Source organism: Aedes aegypti, chromosome 2 (assembly GCF_002204515.2).
Source record: "Aedes aegypti strain LVP_AGWG chromosome 2, AaegL5.0 Primary Assembly, whole genome shotgun sequence".
Lineage (NCBI taxonomy): Eukaryota > Metazoa > Arthropoda > Insecta > Diptera > Culicidae > Aedes > Aedes aegypti.
The window spans coordinates 134,479,536-134,501,384 of record NC_035108.1 but is presented as its reverse complement, the minus strand read 5'-3'; the positions used below and the strand labels follow the sequence as shown (position 1 = coordinate 134,501,384).

The following is a 21,849-nucleotide window of genomic DNA, read 5'->3' as shown; positions in this document are numbered from 1 at the left end:
AATGTTTGATTCTTAATTGAGCAAAAGGCTTTTTGATTTCTTTCTGCAAATCCTGCCATATAATTTTCATAGCAGGATCGCGAGTGCGTTGAAATTGCCTTCTCCTCACGTTTTTAAGACGGATCAAGAGTTTAAGATCATCGTCTATAATCACGGATTCAAATTTTACATCACATTTTGGAATTGCAATGCTTCTGGCTTCAACAATGGAATTTGTTAAAGTTTCAAGAGCATTGTCAATATCAAGTTTAGTTTCTAAAGAAATGTTAACATCAAGATTAGAGTCAACATACGTTTTATATATATTCCAGTCGGCTCGTAAATAATTGAAAGTGGAGCTGACAGGATTTAGAATCGCTTCTTGGGATATTTGAAATGTAATAGGGACATGATCAGAATCAAAATCAGCATGAGTAACTAATTGGCTACAAAGATGACTAGAGTCGGTTAAGACCAAGTCAATCGTAGATGGATTTCTAGAAGAGGAAAAACACGTAGGGCTATCAGGGTATTGAATTGAGAAATAACCTGAAGAGCACTCATCAAATAAAATTCTGCCGTTGGAATTACTTTGAGAATTATTCCATGACCGATGTTTGGCATTAAAGTCACCAATGACTACTGACTTATTGCGAGTCAATTTTCGCAAGTCAGTTTGGAGCAGATTAACTTGCTGTCCAGAGCATTGAAAAGGCAAATAGGCAGCTATGAAAGTATATTTACCAAACTGTGTTTCAACAGAAACACCTAAAGTTTCAAAAACTTTAGTTTCAAATGATGAAAACAGTTGATGTTTTATACGCCTATGAATGATGATTGCAACTCCCCCACACGCCCCATCAAGTCGATCATTACGATAAACAAAAAAGTTAGGATCTCTTTTGAGTTTAGATCCAGGTTTTAAATACTCTACCAGGCAAATTGCGGAAACGACCGTTATCGTAACGGATATTATCTTTCATCTGCCTGGCACGAGCCTCAATGACCCTTGCGTGAAGGGCATTCCCAAAAGTTAGCTTTATGAGGGCCCTTGCAATTGGTGCATTCAAACTTTCTGGTATCTTCTTTCACAGGACAGACGTCCTTAGCGTGAGAAGAACCTCCGCAAATCATGCATTTAGCATCCATGCGACAATTTTTTGTACCATGACCCCACTTTTGGCACCGACGGCACTGAGTGGGGTTCTGGTAATTTCCTCCAGGTTTCTGTAAATGTACCCATGTCACACGGACATCGAACAAAAGTTTTGCTTTTTCTAAAGCTTTAATATTATTTAGTTCTTTTTTGTTAAAGTGAACTAAATAATAATCTTGAGAAAGCCCTTTCCGAACAATGCCAGATTGGGTTCTCTTTTTCATAATGATTACTTGGACTGGGGAAAAGCCAAGTAAATCATTTATTCCATTTTTGATCTCTTCAAGTGACTTATAGTCACTTGAGAGACCTTTCAAGACAACTTTGAACAAACGTTCAGTTTGGTCGTCATAAGTAAAAAAATTGTACTTCTTCTCTTCAAGATGTCTGAGAAGAAGTTCACGATCTTTAAGAGTTTCCGGCAAAACGCGACAGTCTCCTTTCTTTGCGATTTGGAAGGAAACCTTGATTCCCCTAATGGAGTTCAAGATCTCCTGCCTAAATCCCGCAAATTCGGAACAACTGACCACGATAGGCGGCACTCTTTGCTTCCTCACTTGAAACAAAGAGCCTGGGCTAGAGGCTGCTTCGATTTGGTGTTCGGAAAATTTGTCTAGAGCATCGAACTGATTGCTCATTTCGATACAATTATTCATTTCACCCTTGGAAGAAAGTTTGCATTCCGGGGAAGCGTCCTTTCTTCCATTCTTGCCACGTGTAGTGACAGTTTTAAAACCCACTTTTTTGGAAGGAAGTAGTGAATTCAGAGATTCACCCTTCCTTTTGTTAGTTTTTAATACCATGTTTAGTTAATAAACGAAAGAAGACGTGACCTTCGAGAGGTTTTTTCCCAAGACAGTGTCCAAGAAGGATTACCACCGCTAGCTTTCGCCAACGGGTCCAACGAAAAATCGAAGGCACGGGTCCAAACAAGGATCGTAAAGGGATCAACAGTAGAAAAAATAGTACTGAAAAGTACTGTTAGTAGTACTGAAAAGTACTGATTTATTGCTTTAGGTAGTTTTTAAGAAAACTTCCAAGAGCAGAGAGAATTCGTGTACGCACAGCACGAAGGTACGATGCGCACTGTTGTTGTATAATTGATGTGGTCAAACACACTTACGTCCGATTGTTGATACATTTTTAGCTACGTATTAAAAATAGGACGTACGTCGACCGATATTAATTTATTTTTTACTGTGCAGGAATTACTTCAGATATTCTTCCCGGAATTTCTTAAGGAAGTCCTCTAGGAATTCTCGCCTAACTTTTCAAAAGGACCTATCTGACACTGAGGGATTCTCTTTGCTTACTTTTCTTCAATCATTAACTGAGCCACATTAACCTCTTTTGTATGAAATGCAAACCAAAGATATTGTTTTTAAATCTATAGTGAAAAACTTCTCCATAACTTCAGTATTGTACTGTTATAATCGAAAGAGACAGGAGAAAATCTCTCAGTGTTACATAGGTCCTTTAGTTAAGTTCATTATTAGGAGAATACGTGAAAAAAAATCCGAGAGTATTTTAAAAGAAAATCGTTAAAAGGGGTGTAAGTGACATTTTGGTCGGTTTTGAGTTAGGTAAAAAAATGTATATTGTGGGCGTAATGGCCGTGCGGTTAGTGTCATCATGCATTTATCCGTATCGTGTCAAGGAGTGTGGGTTCGAATCCCGCTTCAGTCCGGCAAACATTTCGTAAGGAATGGTTTCCGATTGTGCCACTGGGCGTTGCATGCTAGTCCTTTGTCTAGTAGTGTGCTTCAAACAAAGGGCCCACGGAAAGCATTAAGGTGTAGATACCTTTGATTTTTTTACTTCCATATAATTTGTATGGAATGAAAAATTGCTGAATTTCTATTGTGGATTTTCTGACAAATAGTTTTGGTCACATACACACCCCTTTGCTTCTACCCTCTCAAATAACCGCTGATAAACCTGTATGAAAATCTGATGAACTCAGAGCAAGTCTTGGAAGTTTCTCTAGGTTGATTGTTGAAATGATTATGGAAAAAATCTTCAAATCAAACTAGATTTTCTCAAGTAAGAACCTTGAAGAACCTTGAGTACCGTCGATGGGTGTGACAATGGGTCTAGGGGGTGAGATTGGGTCAAAACGGAAAAATATGATTTATGCAATATTTCAGCTAATAACGCTGATATTACTAAAATTTATTATTCATATGTCAGGGAACATATTATTACATGGAATGCATCACAATATACATTTTTAGAAATAGTAGTTTTTATTTACTAAATCAATAAACTTGTATGTTAAAATTAGATAAAATTTACAACAATAAATTTCTCCTGTGCAAAGGATCACGCACGTACTTTAACCTCTATCGTTATATTAGTAGCAGGTAGAAAGTCTCTCCATGACACTTCACACGTATTTTCCGGAATCTATTTGATTTTTCCACCAAAATTTCATTTTTTTCGGTACGGTGTCTAAAACATAAAAAAGGGGGTGAGATTGGGTCAAGCAAGAGCGATAGTAAATGAAATTGAAAGTCCACTTTTTTGACATTTTACGGTGCCTGTGTTCTCTTTTTTCATTAAGATGTGTTTATTCTTTCTAAACACAGAATCTCTGAAACTTCAAACAAGTCTACTTGAGTATTCCGTGCATTGAACGACAATACAACGCATTTTGACAATTTCTCAAACCAGCAACTGTGTTTCGTGCGCAGCAAAATCGTAAAATTTTATCAAATGGATTTTATTTTGGAATTTAATTATTTATCAGTGTTCTCATGTTAAACAAACATTTCACGGAAGTACAAATGAGTTGGATCGCTGAAATACCGGGATTATGATGTGAACCTCTGCCTGAAATGTATTGATCGTTGTATGTCGCACCGAAATTTAACTATTTGCGAAGGTTTAAAATAATCACTGTTTCAGTACACCTTTGGGGAAACTGAATATGGTTTATGGCAAAGGGGATGAGACTTTGAAGACAATTTGAGGGAAAAAATAAGAAAATTTATGTAAACTTGACGGTAAATGTTGGGTTTTATATATTTTTTCTCATAGCTCTTCAATTTGTTGGTAAAATCGTTCTTTTAAGTGGGTTTATCATACTTGTGAAACATTTTAGATATCTTTTCGTCTTACTTGCATCGTATTTCATCAATATTTCTCAGCTGTGAATGGTTTTGCAATCATATTCTCAAAAACAAGTTATTTTATAATAAATCTTCGAGCTGTTTAGTAGAATACCTATAAGTAGATGAAAAACCGAATTTAGTACTATACCATTTAATTCCACTAAAGTTTGTATCCTTTGACAGATACGCGTATTTCGACCTCAACTGTAAGGCCGTCTTCAGTGTCGTGTACTAGACTCGAGTCTAGTACGGCCTTACAGTTGAGGTCGAAATACGCGTATCTGTCAAAGGATACAAACTCTAGTGGAATTAAATGGTATACTACTAAATTCGGTTTTTTCAAGTTATTTTAATTACAGGGTGTCCGCAAATTATCCGAACAGCAAAATATTGGAAAGATGATTTCGCATTGAAAGCAATGAAAAATCAATGTCCATATTCCTTTTATAATACATCTATATGTTTACACAAAATACAACTTCAAATAATTTCGAAATGATTGCTTGTTACAGAGATAGGCAAATTTAAATTTTTCGAAGACGTTTTTGCTGAGGGCCGCTAGTTATAGTGGAGGTGTGTTATCCCTAAAATCTAAAAGAGATGAATCCAAATGTCCTATTATCATTTGAAATTATCTGCAGTTTAGTGGCTTCAAGTTAGACTGAAAATAGGAAATTATATGGTTCAGATCCAGTAAGTTCTATGGACATTTCTCTTCCGTCTTAAAGCTCGAAAAACAGCTCATTTTAAGACACTTCAATACATTTGACTTGGTTTTGCAAATGTTTGAAATTGGAAATGTGTCAAACTTATTTCTTAAGACTATAATAAGTCAATGTTTAAAACCATGCAAGAATATTGAATTTATAATGCTTGATTGTATAGAGCCATGTCTTCAATGTTTGTACGGATAATTTGCGGACACCTTGTACAGTGACCCAATGTCACCCCCTCTATGGGGTGAGATTGGGTCATTTTTCATTCACTTGTGGTGCCGCTGTGAATAAATATTTTTCTTTAATTTTTTGAACAGTTGTTAATGTACCATCAAAGTACATACACACCAAATTTGAAGCTTATTGGAGTTAAATTGCGATAGTTATTCAATAAATAAATTGTACATACCCATTCTCACCCCCAACGACGGTATTATTTTTTACGACGACTTCATGTTTTTTTACGTTTCAAAAAAGAAATGACTCAGGTTTGTATTCGTCGGTATTTGAACTTTCAAGACACTTAGTCGCTACCAGCCCTTCTTCTTCTTGGCATTAGGCCTCACTGGGACAGAGCCTGCTTCTCAACTTAGTTTTCTTATGAGCACTTCCACAGTTATAAACTGAGAGTTTTCTTTTCCAAAGTTGCCATTTTCGCAATCATATATCGTGTGGCAGGTACGATGATACTCTATGCCCATGATGTCAAGAAAATTTCCATTACGAAAAGATCCTGGACCGATCGGGAATCGAACCCAAACACCTTCAGCATGGCTGTGCTTTGTAGCCACGGACTCTAACCACTCGGCTAAGGAAGGCCCACATAAAACTAGTTGATGAATATGTTTATCAGACAATCATTGATTGTCGGGAGGCAGTTTATGCATCCCGACAGAAACATAGGCACGTCAACAGGTAGAACCTACGATTAAACCTTCCCCAGCATATACCACACCTGACACTGCACACGTTGCGCAGTTGGATCTGAAGAGGGATGTAAATGTCATGAAACGATAAATTTATGTCCGCCGCAAATACAGCACAATGCAGGGGAACATATACATAAAGTTGCGTTATGACTGCATAACACAGCAACAACACGCGTCGTTTCGCTTTCGTTCGCTGAATGCGGTTACCAATATGATGTCTTCCCTCTCAGAAACATGGAACGAAACCAGAAGCAAAACGTTTAGTTTTTTTCTCATTAATTTTCAGCCAAAGCCCGCCGCCACATCGTCACTGTGAGCGGACTAGTCCAATACAACTGCTATTGTTGAAAAACGCGGGAACCTTTAAGCCGTAGACTAGATTCTAGAAGTTTTTTTGTTGATGGTTTGTAGGTGCATGCTTGAAATAAACTAAACCAGTTTGCTTCAAACGCGCACGAACGACGAGAACAGTCACAAAAGAAATTGTCGATGGATGTGACGTCGCAAAATTAAAATTCATATTTTACTTGGTGGCTTATGCGATTATAAAATTATGTATTTCCTTATCGAATGCTGCATTCAGAACTAACAATCTCGCGAGATGAAATCCAAATGTTTGTTTTCAAAATGCTGCCTTGAGGAACACCAGCTCTTACAGGATATCTTTCAGACTTGGAGTTCTGTTAATAATTAACCTGAAGTGTACGATTTGACAGATAACTTTAGATTATTCTAACAATGTTTGTTGAGAAATTAAAGTTTTTCTTAATTCAATCAAGCTTTCATCCCAAACATTGTCGTTTTTCTATGTCTAGAAGAGCAAGACCAGTAGAATAACCTGTATACTTTTATACCCGACACAGTGTTTTATTTTCAGGATAGCAGAATTCATGTGCCATATTTTTTTTTAAACTTGAAATTCAATATGAAGAGTGTATTAAGATTTGAATGGATTCCCCCACACCCCCTTTTTTAAGTATTGCAAATGATGAAATATTTTATATAAATAGTTGAAATCTAAGACAAGACGTGACAAGTCAAAGTACAAAAACGAAACCAATTGCCTGTCAAAAAAGACCACTTCGTTTTGGCAAAGGCCTACATCTACATCGCTGAGTTGGATTGCAACAGGGCACATTGTTGCTTGCCCGGCCGTGTTGCTAGTTCATAAATTAGAATTTTCATCGAAAGTTTGGAAAGTTTTCATGAAACCTTTTTCTTTTAAATCTATTTATATTTGTTGTTAAGTGTACCACATGTGCTCCTACAATACTAAAATAAATAAAAAAATACGTAATTGAGAGCAAAATAATGGAAATAGCGCCATTTTTTTTCTAAAAATATCGCCGGTTCCATTCATACAACCAAATTTTACAAAAGATAGCATCATCAATTGCATTAAATGAATGAAGCGTGCACTATGAGCCTTTATATTTGAATTCGTAAACAAGATTAAAAAGAAAACTGGTAGCACTGACTGTGCTCCTGAGTGATTCCAAGCAACAGCACCAAAATTTGGTAAATTTTTTAATTCATTTTTTTCTATTGAGCTGAAACTTTGCACAGTTTTCCAGTTCCATCTAAATCGTCATTTTCCGATATCAAATCTTCAAGTTGAGTCACGACTAACTTTTCAAAAGGGTGTATGTGAAAATGGTTCAAAAATATTCAAAAAGATGCACAGCAAAAACGGTTCGTTCGATTGTTAGACAACTAAAGAAACAAAGTAAGACAACTAAATAAAGATTCCAAAAAAAAAAAAAATACACACACAGTAAAAAAAAATTTTTTTTTTGCATTAAAAAAACATAATTTTTGACACAAAAACTCAAATATCTCAAAACCCTATCAGAATACCAACGTTTGGTGATGGTAAACCAATAAACAAAAAAGTTATGACATTTCAAACATGTCACAATTTTCACATTTAGTAGAAATTTTTTTTTTTTCGGTGTAAATTATTACGGGAACCGCAGTTTGTTGCTGATTTTATTGTTAAGGACCTTGCGTGAATTAAACAAGTCGTTTTCATGTATTCATTAGTATTATGTATATTATATGTATAAATATTATGTATATGTATAAATATTATATGTATATGTATATATGTATAAATTAAAATGAATTAACAGATTACACGAAAATAAATTTTGTTTACCAGGATATTTTTTTTAGAGTATGATCGATGAGTTTCTAAATGTTATATATAAACTTTAAAAGTTTTGGATTTGGGTATGCGTTATGAGATCATGAAAACATTTTATTAATACTTATTTATTTATTTATTGTTATTCAATTTTTTTACAATATCGAACACTTTTGCATCATTATCAGTACAGTTGGAGTATAGTTTTGCTTTAATTTTATTTTCTGACAATGGAATGAAACAGTGAAATTTTTGGGTTCCTTGGATCGTTTTCGCGTTACTATATTGCTCGCTGAGCTCTGATGCCGTTAATTCGTACTCTTCAGTAGTAGTAAAACAAAATGCTAATTTTTTTAAATCTTCTTCTTTTCTGCGATTCGCCCAATCAAATAGTTCTTTTGCAGTTTTAATTGGATGCTCACGTTCTTTGGCTAAACTTGCTCTTGTGGCCATGCGCTTTATGGTTCCTCCAATAGCATCACAAGGACCTTTACCATGTGACGTAGCAAAGAAATGCCATTCTGCATCAATTCCGTACTTTGATTTAAATTGACATAGGCTCGAAAAATTCTTACGGTTTTTGTACTGCGATGCTGCTCCATCAGACATGAAATATAATATCTTTCTGATTTCTTTATCCTTATCAACGCGTAAAAAGTTAATCATTGTGGCAATGAACAAATTTACAGATACTGAGTCGTGTCTTAAATCTTCGGAAATTACAATAAAACTAAAATGTTCAATTTGCGTACTTCCATTGAAATAAATAACGAATGGATGAATTGTAGCTTGTTGTACGTTCCAGTGATGGGACTGCACTTCATCTTGCAATACAAAGCTATAGTTTTCAGAAAAATCACAAATGACTAAAAATTCACCTAAAAATGTATTTTTCGTATTTTTTAAAAAGCGGGATTGCTCTGTTTTAATAAAGTCGTGAGGAATTAAACTTTCTAATTTCAAGCAAAAAAATGACACAAACTCATCTACAGGTTTTACAATAGTTTCTAGGTCACACCTATCCGTGGTCACCCATTGCTCAAATGATAACTGATCAATATAATTTTCTTCAAACTCAGCGAATAAAGTATTTTCCAATGATGAAGAATCTGGACAATCCGAACAAGATCGTAGATAGCAATTTGATGTTGTATTTTCACACAAAAGACTACCAGTTAACATTTTAATATCCTTTGATAAATTGATTCTTTTCAAACTATGTAAGATTAGGTTAATATTTTCGTGTGTTGTGCACACACAAACATTATGTGTTCCTGAATTGAATAGAAGCTTGCATTGCCTTGGACGAAGGCTTGCAAATGAGGAAAAACCTACCTTAATATTTTCGTTGATTTCCTTGAAGCGTGTATACGCTTCTTTCAAAGTAGTCATTATTAATCGATTTTGGATTGCTTGACGCTTTCCATCTTTTTTTACAGATACATAATCTTTTTGGCCAGGCATAGCTCTACTTACTTCATCGTCTTCAAAATATTGAATTATTTTTTTCTTTTGTCTCATCTGTTAATGAAGTACTCGACCTAGCATTTTTGGTTGCAAGACAGTTATTTTTGAATTGTTTTGCCTCTTTTGCTGTATTTCTATTTGTTTTGATCTCATCAATGGCGTCTTGAATAGACCACGAGCTTGGCAGCATCGACAAAATCAATAATTTTTCTTTCCTTGTCGTGGCTAGATTCGAGAACCTTTCCTTCATATTCATAATTACCTCATCGTAGTCTGTATTTTCCACATCCTCAGGTCCTAATTTGAAGAGGTTTCTTCGTACAGCTTCGTTGATTTCACGGTATTTTTTCTCGGAATAATTGACGTAACCCATCTTCGTCCATTTAATCGGAGTCACTTTTATTCCAGCTATCCCTTCGTTGAAGCGTTCGATGTTGACCTTCTGGATGCACTCATCTTCTGATTGATTTGTTGAAACAGATGTCGCTGATGGTACCGTGGCAAGACTATCTGCACTTGGTACTTCTGGTAACTCCTCAGTTGTTGTCGGTGCATCTAGTAATTCCTCAGTTGTTGTTGTTTTCGAACTTCCTGCAACCTGATCCACCGATGATGTACAGATTGCCCGTTTGTCAACGTTTAAACGGCAGGACGTACAAATGCGTAAATTTGTATTCAATGTAGACATTGGAGCATAACCAGCCGCTTTCAGTTTATCTATGGTGCTTTCGGTGAGATTTCGTAGCTCTTTCGAACACTTTTTTTCTGCAAACGGCCTGCAACAGTTGAGAAAGCGACTACTCATGTTGCTCGTTAGATTTTAATAAACAAAATCACTTTTAAGTTTTTACTGACTAGTTTGGTGTCGTTTGCTTGACTGAAGAAAAATTTTACTATTAAATCTTTTATAACCATAGTGGTAGTATATTTTTAGCTTTTTCGTGAGTATGTTCATAGTATGTACCTATCATGTTTTTGATGTTGTTGAAGTTACTCGCTTTCTCCCAAATATGATTAACAAAGTCTATTCTCTACCAAGGCGGGTCTATACCCAGGTGTAATCAGATTTTAACTTTGTGGAGAAAACCAGCGCCGAGAAAACCGACCTGCTTTACGTATACTAGATCACCTGGGTATAGACCCGCCTTGTTCTCTACGAGGTAAACTTTTTGCAGGTAAACTAGTCGTATACCTGTATAGAAAACTTTTTTTGTAGCTTTTGTCTTCAATATTAGATTTCTTATAGGTTTCTTTTATCAAAAGGTTTCAACACTATTGAGAGAATTTTTCTTCAGTTACGTACAATAAAAAATATGACACTATCAAGACTTTAGATCACAACACTGGATCGCGTCTAACTTTCTAATAGATGCTATTGTTAGACAACTAAAGAAACAAAGTTAGACAACTAAATAAAGATTCCAAAAAAAATACACACAGAAAAAAAAAATTTTTGCATTAAAAAACATCATTTTTGTCACAAAAACTCAAATATCTCAAAACCCTATCGGAATACCAACGTAATTTTTTGAGGGAAAACGGTCCATTATATTAGCTATCTACCATAAAAATTTGGTGATGGTAAGCCAATAAACAAAAAAGTTATGACATTTCAAATATTTCACAAATTTGACACTTAGTGAAAAAAAAATTTTTTTCATTGTTAATTTTTTTTAGGACCGCAGTTTGTTGCTGAATTTTTTGTTAAGGGTACCACATGAGGTTAACAAGTTGTTTTCATGATATTTTATTAATAATTAAATAAAATATCATGAAAACAACTTGTTAACCTCATGTGGTACCCTTAACAAAAAAATCAGGAACAAACTGCGGTCCTAAAAAAAATTAACAATGAAAAAAAAAAAATTTCACTAAGTGTCAAATTTGTGAAATGTTTGAAATGTCATAACTTTTTTGTTTATTGGCTTACCATCACCAAATTTTTATGGTAGATAGCTAATATAATGGACCGTTTTCCCTCAAAAAATTACGTTGGTATTCCGATAGGGTTTTGAGATATTTGAGTTTTTGTGACAAAAATGATGTTTTTTGATGCAAAAAAATTTTTTTTTTACTGTGTGTATTTTTTTTGGAATCTTTATTTAGTTGTCTAACTTTGTTTCTTTAGTTGTCTAACAATCGAACGAACCGTTTTTGCTGTGCAGCTTTTTGAATATTTTTGAACCATTTTCACATACACCCTTTTGAAAAGTTAGTCGTGACTCAACTTGAAGATTTGATATCGGAAAATGACGATTTAGATGGAACTGAAAAACTGTGCAAAGTTTCAGATATTTTTGAAATGGTCGATCAGAATCGACTTGCATGCCTCCGTGGAATCCCTCTCCTACAATACTAAAATAAATTAAAAAAATACGTAATTGAGAGCAAAATAATGGAAATAGCGCCATTTTTTTTCTAAAAATATCGCCGGTTCCATTCATACAACCAAATTTTACAAAAGATAGCATCCTCAATTGCATTAAATGAATGAAGCGTGCACTATGAGCCTTTATGTTTGAATTCGTAAACAAGATTAAAAAGAAAACTGGTAGCACTGACTTTTGTATCGTCAAGGTTATCGACTGAAAAACAACTGGGCAGTCTTAGTTGAGCTGTCACGTCCTGTCCTAGGTTGGAATAAGCGATTTTAGTGATTCTACCATCCACCAGCTATTGGACTTTTAAGCATTTTCACAAATATCAAAAATATACATTTTCAAAACGAATTTATTGTTTGTTTTACAATTTTTTGAGATAATAGTAGAGTTTTTTTGCAGCTACATCATCTTCTGCATTATTTTTTGTACATCACGTTTTTATACTTTTGCTACAATTTAAATTAGAATTTCGGATTAAGAAAAATAAAATGGAATATATGTCTCATGATACTTTTTGTCAACCTTTTTTCTACATGTATTGAACAACGAAATATTTTGTTTTGATTGGTGATTGTCTTTAATGTCCTTCTGGATATTTTTGTCGAACTAATCCCCAACAATATGTTACCATTGCATTGACGTTATTTTTCCTTTAAACCGTCGTTCAACGTCCTTGAAATTTAAATGTGCTCGCTCACCCTGCTCGTCTGAAAAACTTCCAAGGTTTGAAGGAAATCTTGCAAGATGACAAATCAAAGAATGCATTTTGAATGTAACATTAATGTTTAATATTTTATAGCTAGCCATCATGATACTTGTAAGTTCTTTGTGGTTGTTAGCTTTATGGTTCCCCAGAAAACCAGCACAAAAAAGTTTGAAATTTTGGTAAGCAGATTTTTTATCAATTGTTAATATGTTATCAAAATCAGTGGTTTTAAATATATTTCGAATTTTAGGCCCATCTCAACTTTCATGTGACTTAATTTTGGGAAAAGATCCTTCAGATGCTCCGTCACTTTAGAATTTTTGCATTCAGGGTAATGGGGTAGAATCGCAAACACAATGATTCATTTTAGACAAATCTTTGATTTGTGGATCCCTTCTAAAGTACTTGTATTTGTTCTTGTCACTTACCAGTGGATTGAAGTTTATTTGCTTGTGTCTTGGCATGTTAAAACCACAAATGTTACACAAAATACTTCTAACCAAATCGCATTTTGAGTTATCCATTTTCACCTTGCATTGATATTTCACTTTGTTTTTCACTTGAATGAAGAAACATATCACGGCCGAATGTGCGGTAATGTTTGAAAAGATGATTTTTAGCTACCCACTTGAAAAAAAAAACAAGTTTGACAACAACAAAAATCAACCGTTTTTTATCAGCCCACTACTATTATTCACCTAACAAAAAAAATAACGTTTTATGCGAAAAAGATGAGAAAAACGTAAAGGTGCATTTAATTTTCTCTTTCCATACGAACTTTGATGTCAATTTCGCCCATCTTCTCCCCGGGCGCATTTGACATTGAGTGTGGCAGCAGGGCCGCATTTGAAACTGAGAGTGCAGAAGGGCGATAGTGATGATGGTTCGTGTGAAAGAGCGTAGCAAAACGGCGAAGCTGATAATAGTGAAACCAGAGATACGAGGTCTAAATGCGCATTCGCTGCTGTCAAACTGAAGGAGACGAAAAACCGAGGGGCGCAACCATTCTAAATTTCGATGAATGGTGGATGATGCATTTTTATTTATTTTAACATGTTATTCATAATATGAAAATAAATCAAATGGGTTACTACAAAAGTAATATTGTTCGGTCTCTGTGCATTCAGATCAACTTTTTTTTGTCGAACTGTGTAATTCAATCTGGATTTTTTCCTAGGATAACCACATCTGGAATCATCCATCAAAAAATTATTCCATTGACTTCCCTAGGACTTCCTCCAGCATTCCCGTTCAGAGCATCTTCAAAAAATCAATTTCTCCAGGAATTCCACCAGTTCTTTTGAAAAATTTATCAATGAAGTCTTCAAATATTTTTTTGTGGTCATTCATCCAGGGAAAGCTGGTATTCATTTCAAAGATTTTTATAGATTGTTCTGGAGAAAATAAAAAAAATCTGCCTTGAGTTTCGAAAGAAAATCCAAGATAAAACTTGTGTGAGTTCTAAGTACGCCTTGATAAATTTCAATAGATGAATTAGGCAATTTTAAATGTGTTATATGCAATTTAAAATGTGTTATAGAAATGTTTGAACTGCAGCAACAATATTTTGAAATTCCAAGAGCAATTTCTGGAGGAACTTAATAATGAATTCTAGGTCAAATTTATCGAGGAACTCTTGGGAAAAAATATAATAGGTATCATCGAATAATGCTTGAAGGCTTGTTGGAGCTATTCCTGTGAGAAATCATAGATGAATATTTGAAAAAAAAAATCCTCATGCAAATGCCTGAAATAAATGAAAAAATCGGCTTAGGAATTATTGTAGGATTTCGTGGAAATGTCGAAAAAGTTTTTCCAAAACCTCTGGAATAAACTTTTGTGGAAGCGTTGGAGTGCTTTAGGGTTTTTAGGATTTCTGAAAATATTCAAGTTGAAATCAATGGAAAAATATACTAGAACTCCTGACATTGGCCTAAAGCATTCCTCAAGATATGAGAAAAATGTCATTAAGAACTTGTGAAATGGTCGTCTAATAGTTTTTGTAAGTTTTTTTCTGGAGTCTCTCTAGAATTTTGCACCATTATTCACTGCAAGCAGATTAAAAAAGTGACTTAAGCGATATTTTTTATGGAATACAGACTTTAGAGACCAACACCAAAGAAGAATTGTGATTGAGGAGATTTTGTACTATAAAAACAACATATTCTACAATTTATAACTGTTTCAAAATAATTTCCCTGAGTGTAGCCGAAATTCCCTGAGAATTCCAGTTTTTTCCAGGTTGAATAAAAATCCCTGATCCAGGTTTTTCCAGGTAGTAGACACCCTGATTGAGTCATCAAGGTTTCTGAAATTGTTCCCATGTCACAAGGGCATCGAACATAAGTCTTGCTTTTTCTAAAGCACTAATATTATTTAGATCAGTTTTGTTGAAGTGAACTAAATAATATTCTTGAGAAAGCCCTTTCCGAACAATGCCAGATTCGGAGATGAACCAGCCTAGGGCTGAAAATCTCCTTAATAAAGCTATAATAATAATAACAATGCCAGATTGGATTCTCTTTTTCATAATAATTACTTGGTTTGGGTAAAATCCAAGTAAATCATTTATTCTATTTTTGATCTCTTCAGGTGGTATCAGGTATCAGAAGGCCGGCTCCAAAGGCACGTTCCCCACCAGTTGGGAGATTTGTGCCATCGCCATATTTGAGCCTATTTCATCATCTACCCGATGGGAGAGGAAAGGGAAGGGAAAGATGGGAGGAAATAGGAGTGGGGTCCCTTGAAGAGGGAAAATCGCATAAGCGAATTGAGAGCATGTAGCTCCATACCACAATGGGTTCGAACAGCACCCTAAAAAGGACACTGCAAAACGCAAGAGCGTAAAGAGAGCCTATAGCTCATTACAACAGCGGGTTAAGAATAACAGAATGTCCTGAAGATTCAGGCTTCTGAATTCAGTTTCACTTAATAAGTGTTTACCAAGTAATTGGAATCGCATTTGCGCAAAAACTGGACAGTTACATATCAGGTGATACGAAGTTCCATAATCGGAGTTGCAACTATCACACACAAATGAGTCAGCACGCTGAATATTTGCCATGTGATAGTTGAGTCGGCAGTGGCCTGTCAACGCTCTGACCAAGAGACTGCAATTCTGCTTTGACAGATTTGTTAACTACTTCGCCACCCTTGGAGATGGCTCAGTAATGTACAATTTTGTTTGACGACATGACTCCAAACTATTCCAATATTGCTTGTGCTGAGTTGCCGCCCAAGAATTTATCTGAAGCTTCACCCAGCACTTCGAAATTGGAATAGCCGGTTCAGGGCCAATGAAGTCATGCGATGCTCCATCGCGAGCTAGCTCATCAGCCAATTCATTTCCAGCGATGGAAGAATGGCCAGGTACCCATACAAGAGTTACAGAGTTGACTGAATTCAGTTCCTCAATTTGAGTTCGACATGCGATAACAAGCTTCGACCTTGAGTTGGCCGAAGCGAGAGCTTTTATAGCAGCTTGACTATCTGAACAGAAGTATATGACTTTACCCATTACGCGCTGTTGAAGTGCTGATTGCACTCCACACATAAGGGCAAATATTTCCGCCTGAAAAATGGTGCAGTTTCTACCAAGTGAGTAAAACTGATTCAGCCTTAGCTCACGAGAATATACTCCTGCACCAGCTCTACCTTCAAGAAGGGAGTCATCAGTGTAACATACTATATTGTTTGATATACTTCTTTCCAAATAGCCAGACGTCCACTCTTCCCGTGAAGGGAATTGTGTGATAAATGTCCTGAAAGGAAAGTGACAAGCAATTGTGAGATCACTTGGAGCAAGGACAATTTTGTCCCAATTCACCAAAAGTGGAAACAACGAAGTGTGTGTAGATCTACGATTCACTGGATTTTTCTCCAGTAGATCCAGTACCCATAAACGGTAAGAGCAAGAAAGTGCTTCTTGTTTAAGATATATGTGTAGTGGCGCAACGTCGAAAAGGGCCTCGAGCGCTGCTGTGGGAGTTGTAGAGAACGCACCAGACATCGCCATCAAGCACATCCTTTGGAGATGGCCCAATTTTGATTGGATTGTTCTCACTTCGCCCTTTTGCCACCACACAAGACATCCATATGCCAATATTGGTCGAACAACTGTTGTGTAAATCCAGTTGATATATTTGGGTTTGAGGCCCCAAGTTTTACCAAAGGTTCGCCGGCATTGACCGAAGGCCATGCAAGCTTTTTTGACTCTGAAATCAATGTGAGGTGTCCATGAAAGTTTGGAATCTAGAATGACTCCGACATACTTTACTTAATCAGTCACATTAATATCAGTGCCAAAAAGACGTAAAGGTCGAATTCCATCGCGGTTTCGTCTTTCCGTAAAAAGAACAATAGATGTTTTATTCGGGTTAACCGAAAGGCCATATTGGCGACACCAATTCTCGACTACCTGAAGAGCACTTTGCATCAGGTCGAATAGGGTGCTTATGCACATACCAACTATCAGAGCTAGATAGTCGTCGGCAAATCCATATGTTGGAAAACCGCTATTATTGAGTTGCCTCAATAGCGTATCTGCTACGAGATTCCACAAAAGTGGTGACAAGACTCCCCCTTGGGGGCATCCGCAAACACTCAATTTTCGAATCGCTGCTTGACGCAATGTCGAGAAGAGATTTCGGTTTTTGAGCATTTGATGAATCCAATTGGTAATCATTGTAGGTAGCCCATGGTTTTGTGCTGCTTCCAATATGGCATCGAAAGACACGTTATCAAAGACACCCTCAATATCCAAGAAAACACCCAAGCAGGATTGCTTCTGAGCGAATGCTTTCTCGATATCGTATACAACTTTGTGTAAAAGAGTCACCGTGGACTTTCCAGATTGGTAAGCATGTTGATTCACATGAAGAGGTATGTTTGCCAAATAAACATCACGGATGTGATGAGCGATAATGCGTTCCAGACATTTCAGAAGAAAAGAGGTCAGACTGATTGGTCTAAAACTCTTCGCTTCTTCATACGACGCACGGCCTCCTTTCGGGATAAACTTTACAGTAATATCACGCCAGGATCTGGGAATATACCCGGTAGCAAAACTGCTTACAAGTAGCTTTTTCAAAACATGTTTGATAAACTCAAACCCATTTTGGAGCAGAACAGGATAAATCCCATCCGCTCCTGGAGATTTGAAAGGAGCAAAACTATTAAGTGCCCATTGAATCGATTCAGTAGTTACGATACTGCGAACCGAGGCCAGAGACTCGTAACTACATGAAAAGACATTTGGTTCATCCGTAGATGCTATGTCCACACATCCGGGGAAGCGTGTATTGAATAGACATTCTAAAACTTCTTCATCGGAAGAAGTAAAGTCACCATTAGGTAAGCGAATTTCGTTCACTTGGAAATCCTTAGATTTTGCAAGGATTTTGTTCAGCCGACTGACTTCACTCAAACTGGAAACATTTGTACAAAGGTTTTTCCAGCCGGATCGTTCAGCAGAACGAAGAGCCTTCTTGTAAGCCTTGCGAGCCGACTTGAACGACTCTGATCCAGCTGAACGGCGTCTGTTCCAACTCCTTCTACATTGTTTCCTGAGTCTAGCTCGGAGTCTAGTCAGATCGGAATTCCACCATGGGGTCCCTCTTGTAGTCTTTACAGACCGCAGAGGACATGCTTCTTCAAAAGCTTCCATAATGTAGGATGTTGTAGTATCAACGGCATCATCCAGATAACTTGGATTTTCAATGGACGGAGAATATCCATGAAATTTGGTCGCAACCAATTCAATATAGAGTTCCCAGTTTGTTGATCGGGGATTCCTAAAACGCAAAGTCTGCGCAGTTACATTTGAATGTTCAAAGAAGATGTAGCGATGATCAGATAATGATTCCTCATCTGATACATGCCAATTCGTCAACTCGTGACTGATTCTATTCGAGCAGAGCGTTATGTCTAACACTTCTTCTTTATTAGAAACCATGAAGGTTGGGCGATTGCCTATGTTAAGTAATCCAAGGTCTGTACTACTTAAGTATTCCATCAGACTGGAGGCTCTCAAATTGATATCTGAGCTGCCCCAGATGATGTGATGAGCATTGGCATCACTGCCTACAATCAGCGGAAGGCCTTTTGTTACGCAGTGTACGACAACTCGTTTGAAGTCATCCGTTGGGGATGGTTCATCATGTGGTAAATATACCGAACAATAGACGTATTTCCTGTTGAGGTCACCAACAGAAACATCGATTGTGACAGCACATACATCTCTGGTCGTCAACTCAGAAATGAGTGTAGCAACGATTGCTTTATTTACGAGCACGCATGCGCGGGGCATGGAGCGCGAGTTTGCCATTTCAAGTTTGCTGAAAGTAGCAAAAACTGGGTCCACAAGGTTACCTAGATAGAAGTTTCCTCTACGAAAGTAGGGTTCTTGAACTAGCGCCACTTGGGCTGCACCATTTTGCATGAGTCTGCAAAGATTGATCGTTGCTGTTCTTTTATGCTGAAGATTGATCTGAGCTAACCTAACCGTAGCCACTACCCAAACTAGGCAGGATTAAGCTTTTTGCAATCTCAGCACGAAAAAGACCAGCAACGAAAAAACCAGATCGGTATCTATTTAAAGTCGCCAAAGGCGAAAGAGCACAGAATACACTGTGTAAAACGCATTTACGCTTTTACCACCGGAACAGGCAGTCCGTAGTGTTAATTCTTAGCCAGTTGAAACAACCGCTACCGACACTACGCGGCTATCTAGGCTGCTCGGGAAAAGGAGGTTAATATTGATGATTAGCTCCTGACGTGCCCAAGCAGCCGACAAAATCTCCTTAATAAAGCTATAATAATAATAACAATGCCAGATTGGATTCTCTTTTTCATAATAATTACTTGGTTTGGGTAAAATCCAAGTAAATCATTTATTCTATTTTTGATCTCTTCAGGTGACTTATAGCCACATGAGAGACCTTTCCAGAGGACCTTGAACAAACGTCCAATTTTGTCGTCATAAGTAGAAAAATTGGGCTTCATCTCTTCAAGACGTTCGAGAAGAAGTTTGCGATCTATAAGTGTTTCTGGCAAAACACGACAGTTTCTTTTCTTTGCTATTTTGGAGAGAACCTTGACTCCTCCAATGAAGTTCAAGATCTCCTGCTTAAATCCCCCAAATTAATGGTAGCATTCATTGCTTCCTCACTTGAATTAAAAAGACTGGACTATAGGTTGCTTCAATTTAATGTTCGGAAAATGTGTCTCGAACTGATTACTCATATCTACGCAAATATCAACATTAACCATTTCATCACACTTGGAAGCAAGCTCGCATTCCTGAGAAACGTCCATTATTTTATCCTTGCCACGTTTAGTGACAGTTTGTTATCCCACTTTTTTGGAAGGAAGTTGTGAGTTCAGAGATTCACCCTTCATTTCGTTTGTAATAGCAACCATGTTTAGTGAATAAACGAAAGAAAACGTGACCTTCTAAGAGATGTTTTCCCAAGACGGTGTCCGAGAAGGGTTAATACGGCCAGCTTTCGCAAACGGGTCCAAACAAGGATCGAAAAGGATCAATAGGTAGAAAAAAGGGACGCTGAGAAGCACTGTTTTATTGCTTTAGGTAGTTTGAAAAACTTCCAAAACAGAAAGAATTTGTGTACGCCCAACACGAGGGTACGATCACGATGCACACTGGTTTGGAATGCCATTCAAATGGTAATTCAGGAGCAAATTTTAGTTATGAGAACTCTTATTTCAAACAAAATAAATAACAAAATAACAAGTTTTGTTCATGAATAATTCACCTCTCAATAGAGACCTTTTGAGTTGAAAAAGGGACTTTAAATGACTTAAAGACTTTTCAAAGACTTGAATTGAAATTCCAAAGTTAGACCTATCTGGAAGCACTGCCGTATCCTACGGACCGTGCCCGTCAGAAACAAGAAGAAAAAAATACACAAGTTCCAATATATGTTGTGAACCTTTCCCTGTTGAAACGGGTTACGATACAAATTTCGTAATACCTACATAGGAAAGCGAAAATGATAGGACACTCACCTGAATTGTAGTAATCCTCAAACTCGTCATTATCGGATGAGTATTCCATGTCCGATTCCTGATCTGCCATCTTGCTCGAATCTCAGGTTAGACTGCCACCGTTTCCTGGTTGTCGTTTCAGTTTCACAGCAAAGCACCGATGCGGAACCACTTTTTACGGTCCCAAAGAATTAGGATGGATTCCAAGTATTTGAGGAATATGTGCACTTCGCTTCCAGAGGATCACAATCACAATCACTACCTTTGCTGATTCTATTCTTCCAAGAAACTTTCTTCAGGGCATTAGCTAGAAGCTGGAAAGTTTTATTTCACCTTGAATTCAGCACCTTTTCCTTTCTACCTCTCTGATGGCTTGTTTACACCTTAACACACTCGACGTGAGCAGACTTCAAGCTGCTTCTGGTGGGGCCTCGACGGAAGATATCGATACCACTGCGATGGGGGAATAATGAAATCCACATAAATCAGGAAGCACCCGGAAGCATTCTGCCGTCGAACACAACTCTTATCGCATATATGCCCACGGGATCACCTTTTTCACCAATAATAATAGCGACCCGCGGTTCCCGACACAGAAATCCCGTTCCAGATAATCGTCACGAGTTGTTACGCGAGGACCAGAGCTTATTTTCGATTAAACTAGTTTGAAGTAAAATCAAGAAGGTAGGTAAGTATTCCCATACACTCGCTCGAGCACACGGTTCACAAAATAAAATCGTAGAAACGTCAAGGCTGAAAGCTGCACTCAAACTGAAACGAACGAACGAATGAACGCACGCAAACAACACGCGTAAGCAAAGCAAAGCAAGTCGACACTCACACAAGTTACTACAGTGTGTAAACAAAGCACCACTACATGAGACAAAAGCCGATAAAGTAGACTCGTGTCAAAAGTTTTACACGGAAAAACAAAAGTACAAATTTTGAGATTGCGACATCTGCACGCAAAAAAAACTGTGCTGTAAAAACAAACATTTTAGGGTTAACTTAGTGTGAGGAAGTAATGGGTTTGTTCACAAATTTCATAAAGCCAAAAATGGTCATTTTCTACACCCACCCACCAAATGTTTTTCATCACGCCAATCTGTCATGAAACGGCCTACTTTCCTGCACTGAAGTATGCAGTACGGAAATAGTCATTACCTAACTGAAACCAGTGCTGTAATGATTCATTACGCAACGCTTTCTCATTACGCAACTGTTTTGAGTTGCGTAATGAATCATATCACAA

General features: G+C 36.9%; 1 protein-coding gene across 1 annotated transcript in view; it reads right to left on the bottom strand.

Moving 5' to 3' along the window:
- Positions 1-21,386, bottom strand: part of LOC5572098 (potential E3 ubiquitin-protein ligase ariadne-2) — a 74,506-nt gene extending 53,120 nt beyond the window's left edge. Inside the window, exon 1 of the mRNA XM_021842456.1 lies at positions 20,619-21,386. Within this exon, the coding sequence (XP_021698148.1) occupies positions 20,619-20,688 (70 nt within the window). The 5' untranslated portion in view covers positions 20,689-21,386. The remainder of the gene's footprint in view (positions 1-20,618) is intronic.
- Between the last annotated feature and the right edge of the window lie 463 nt (positions 21,387-21,849).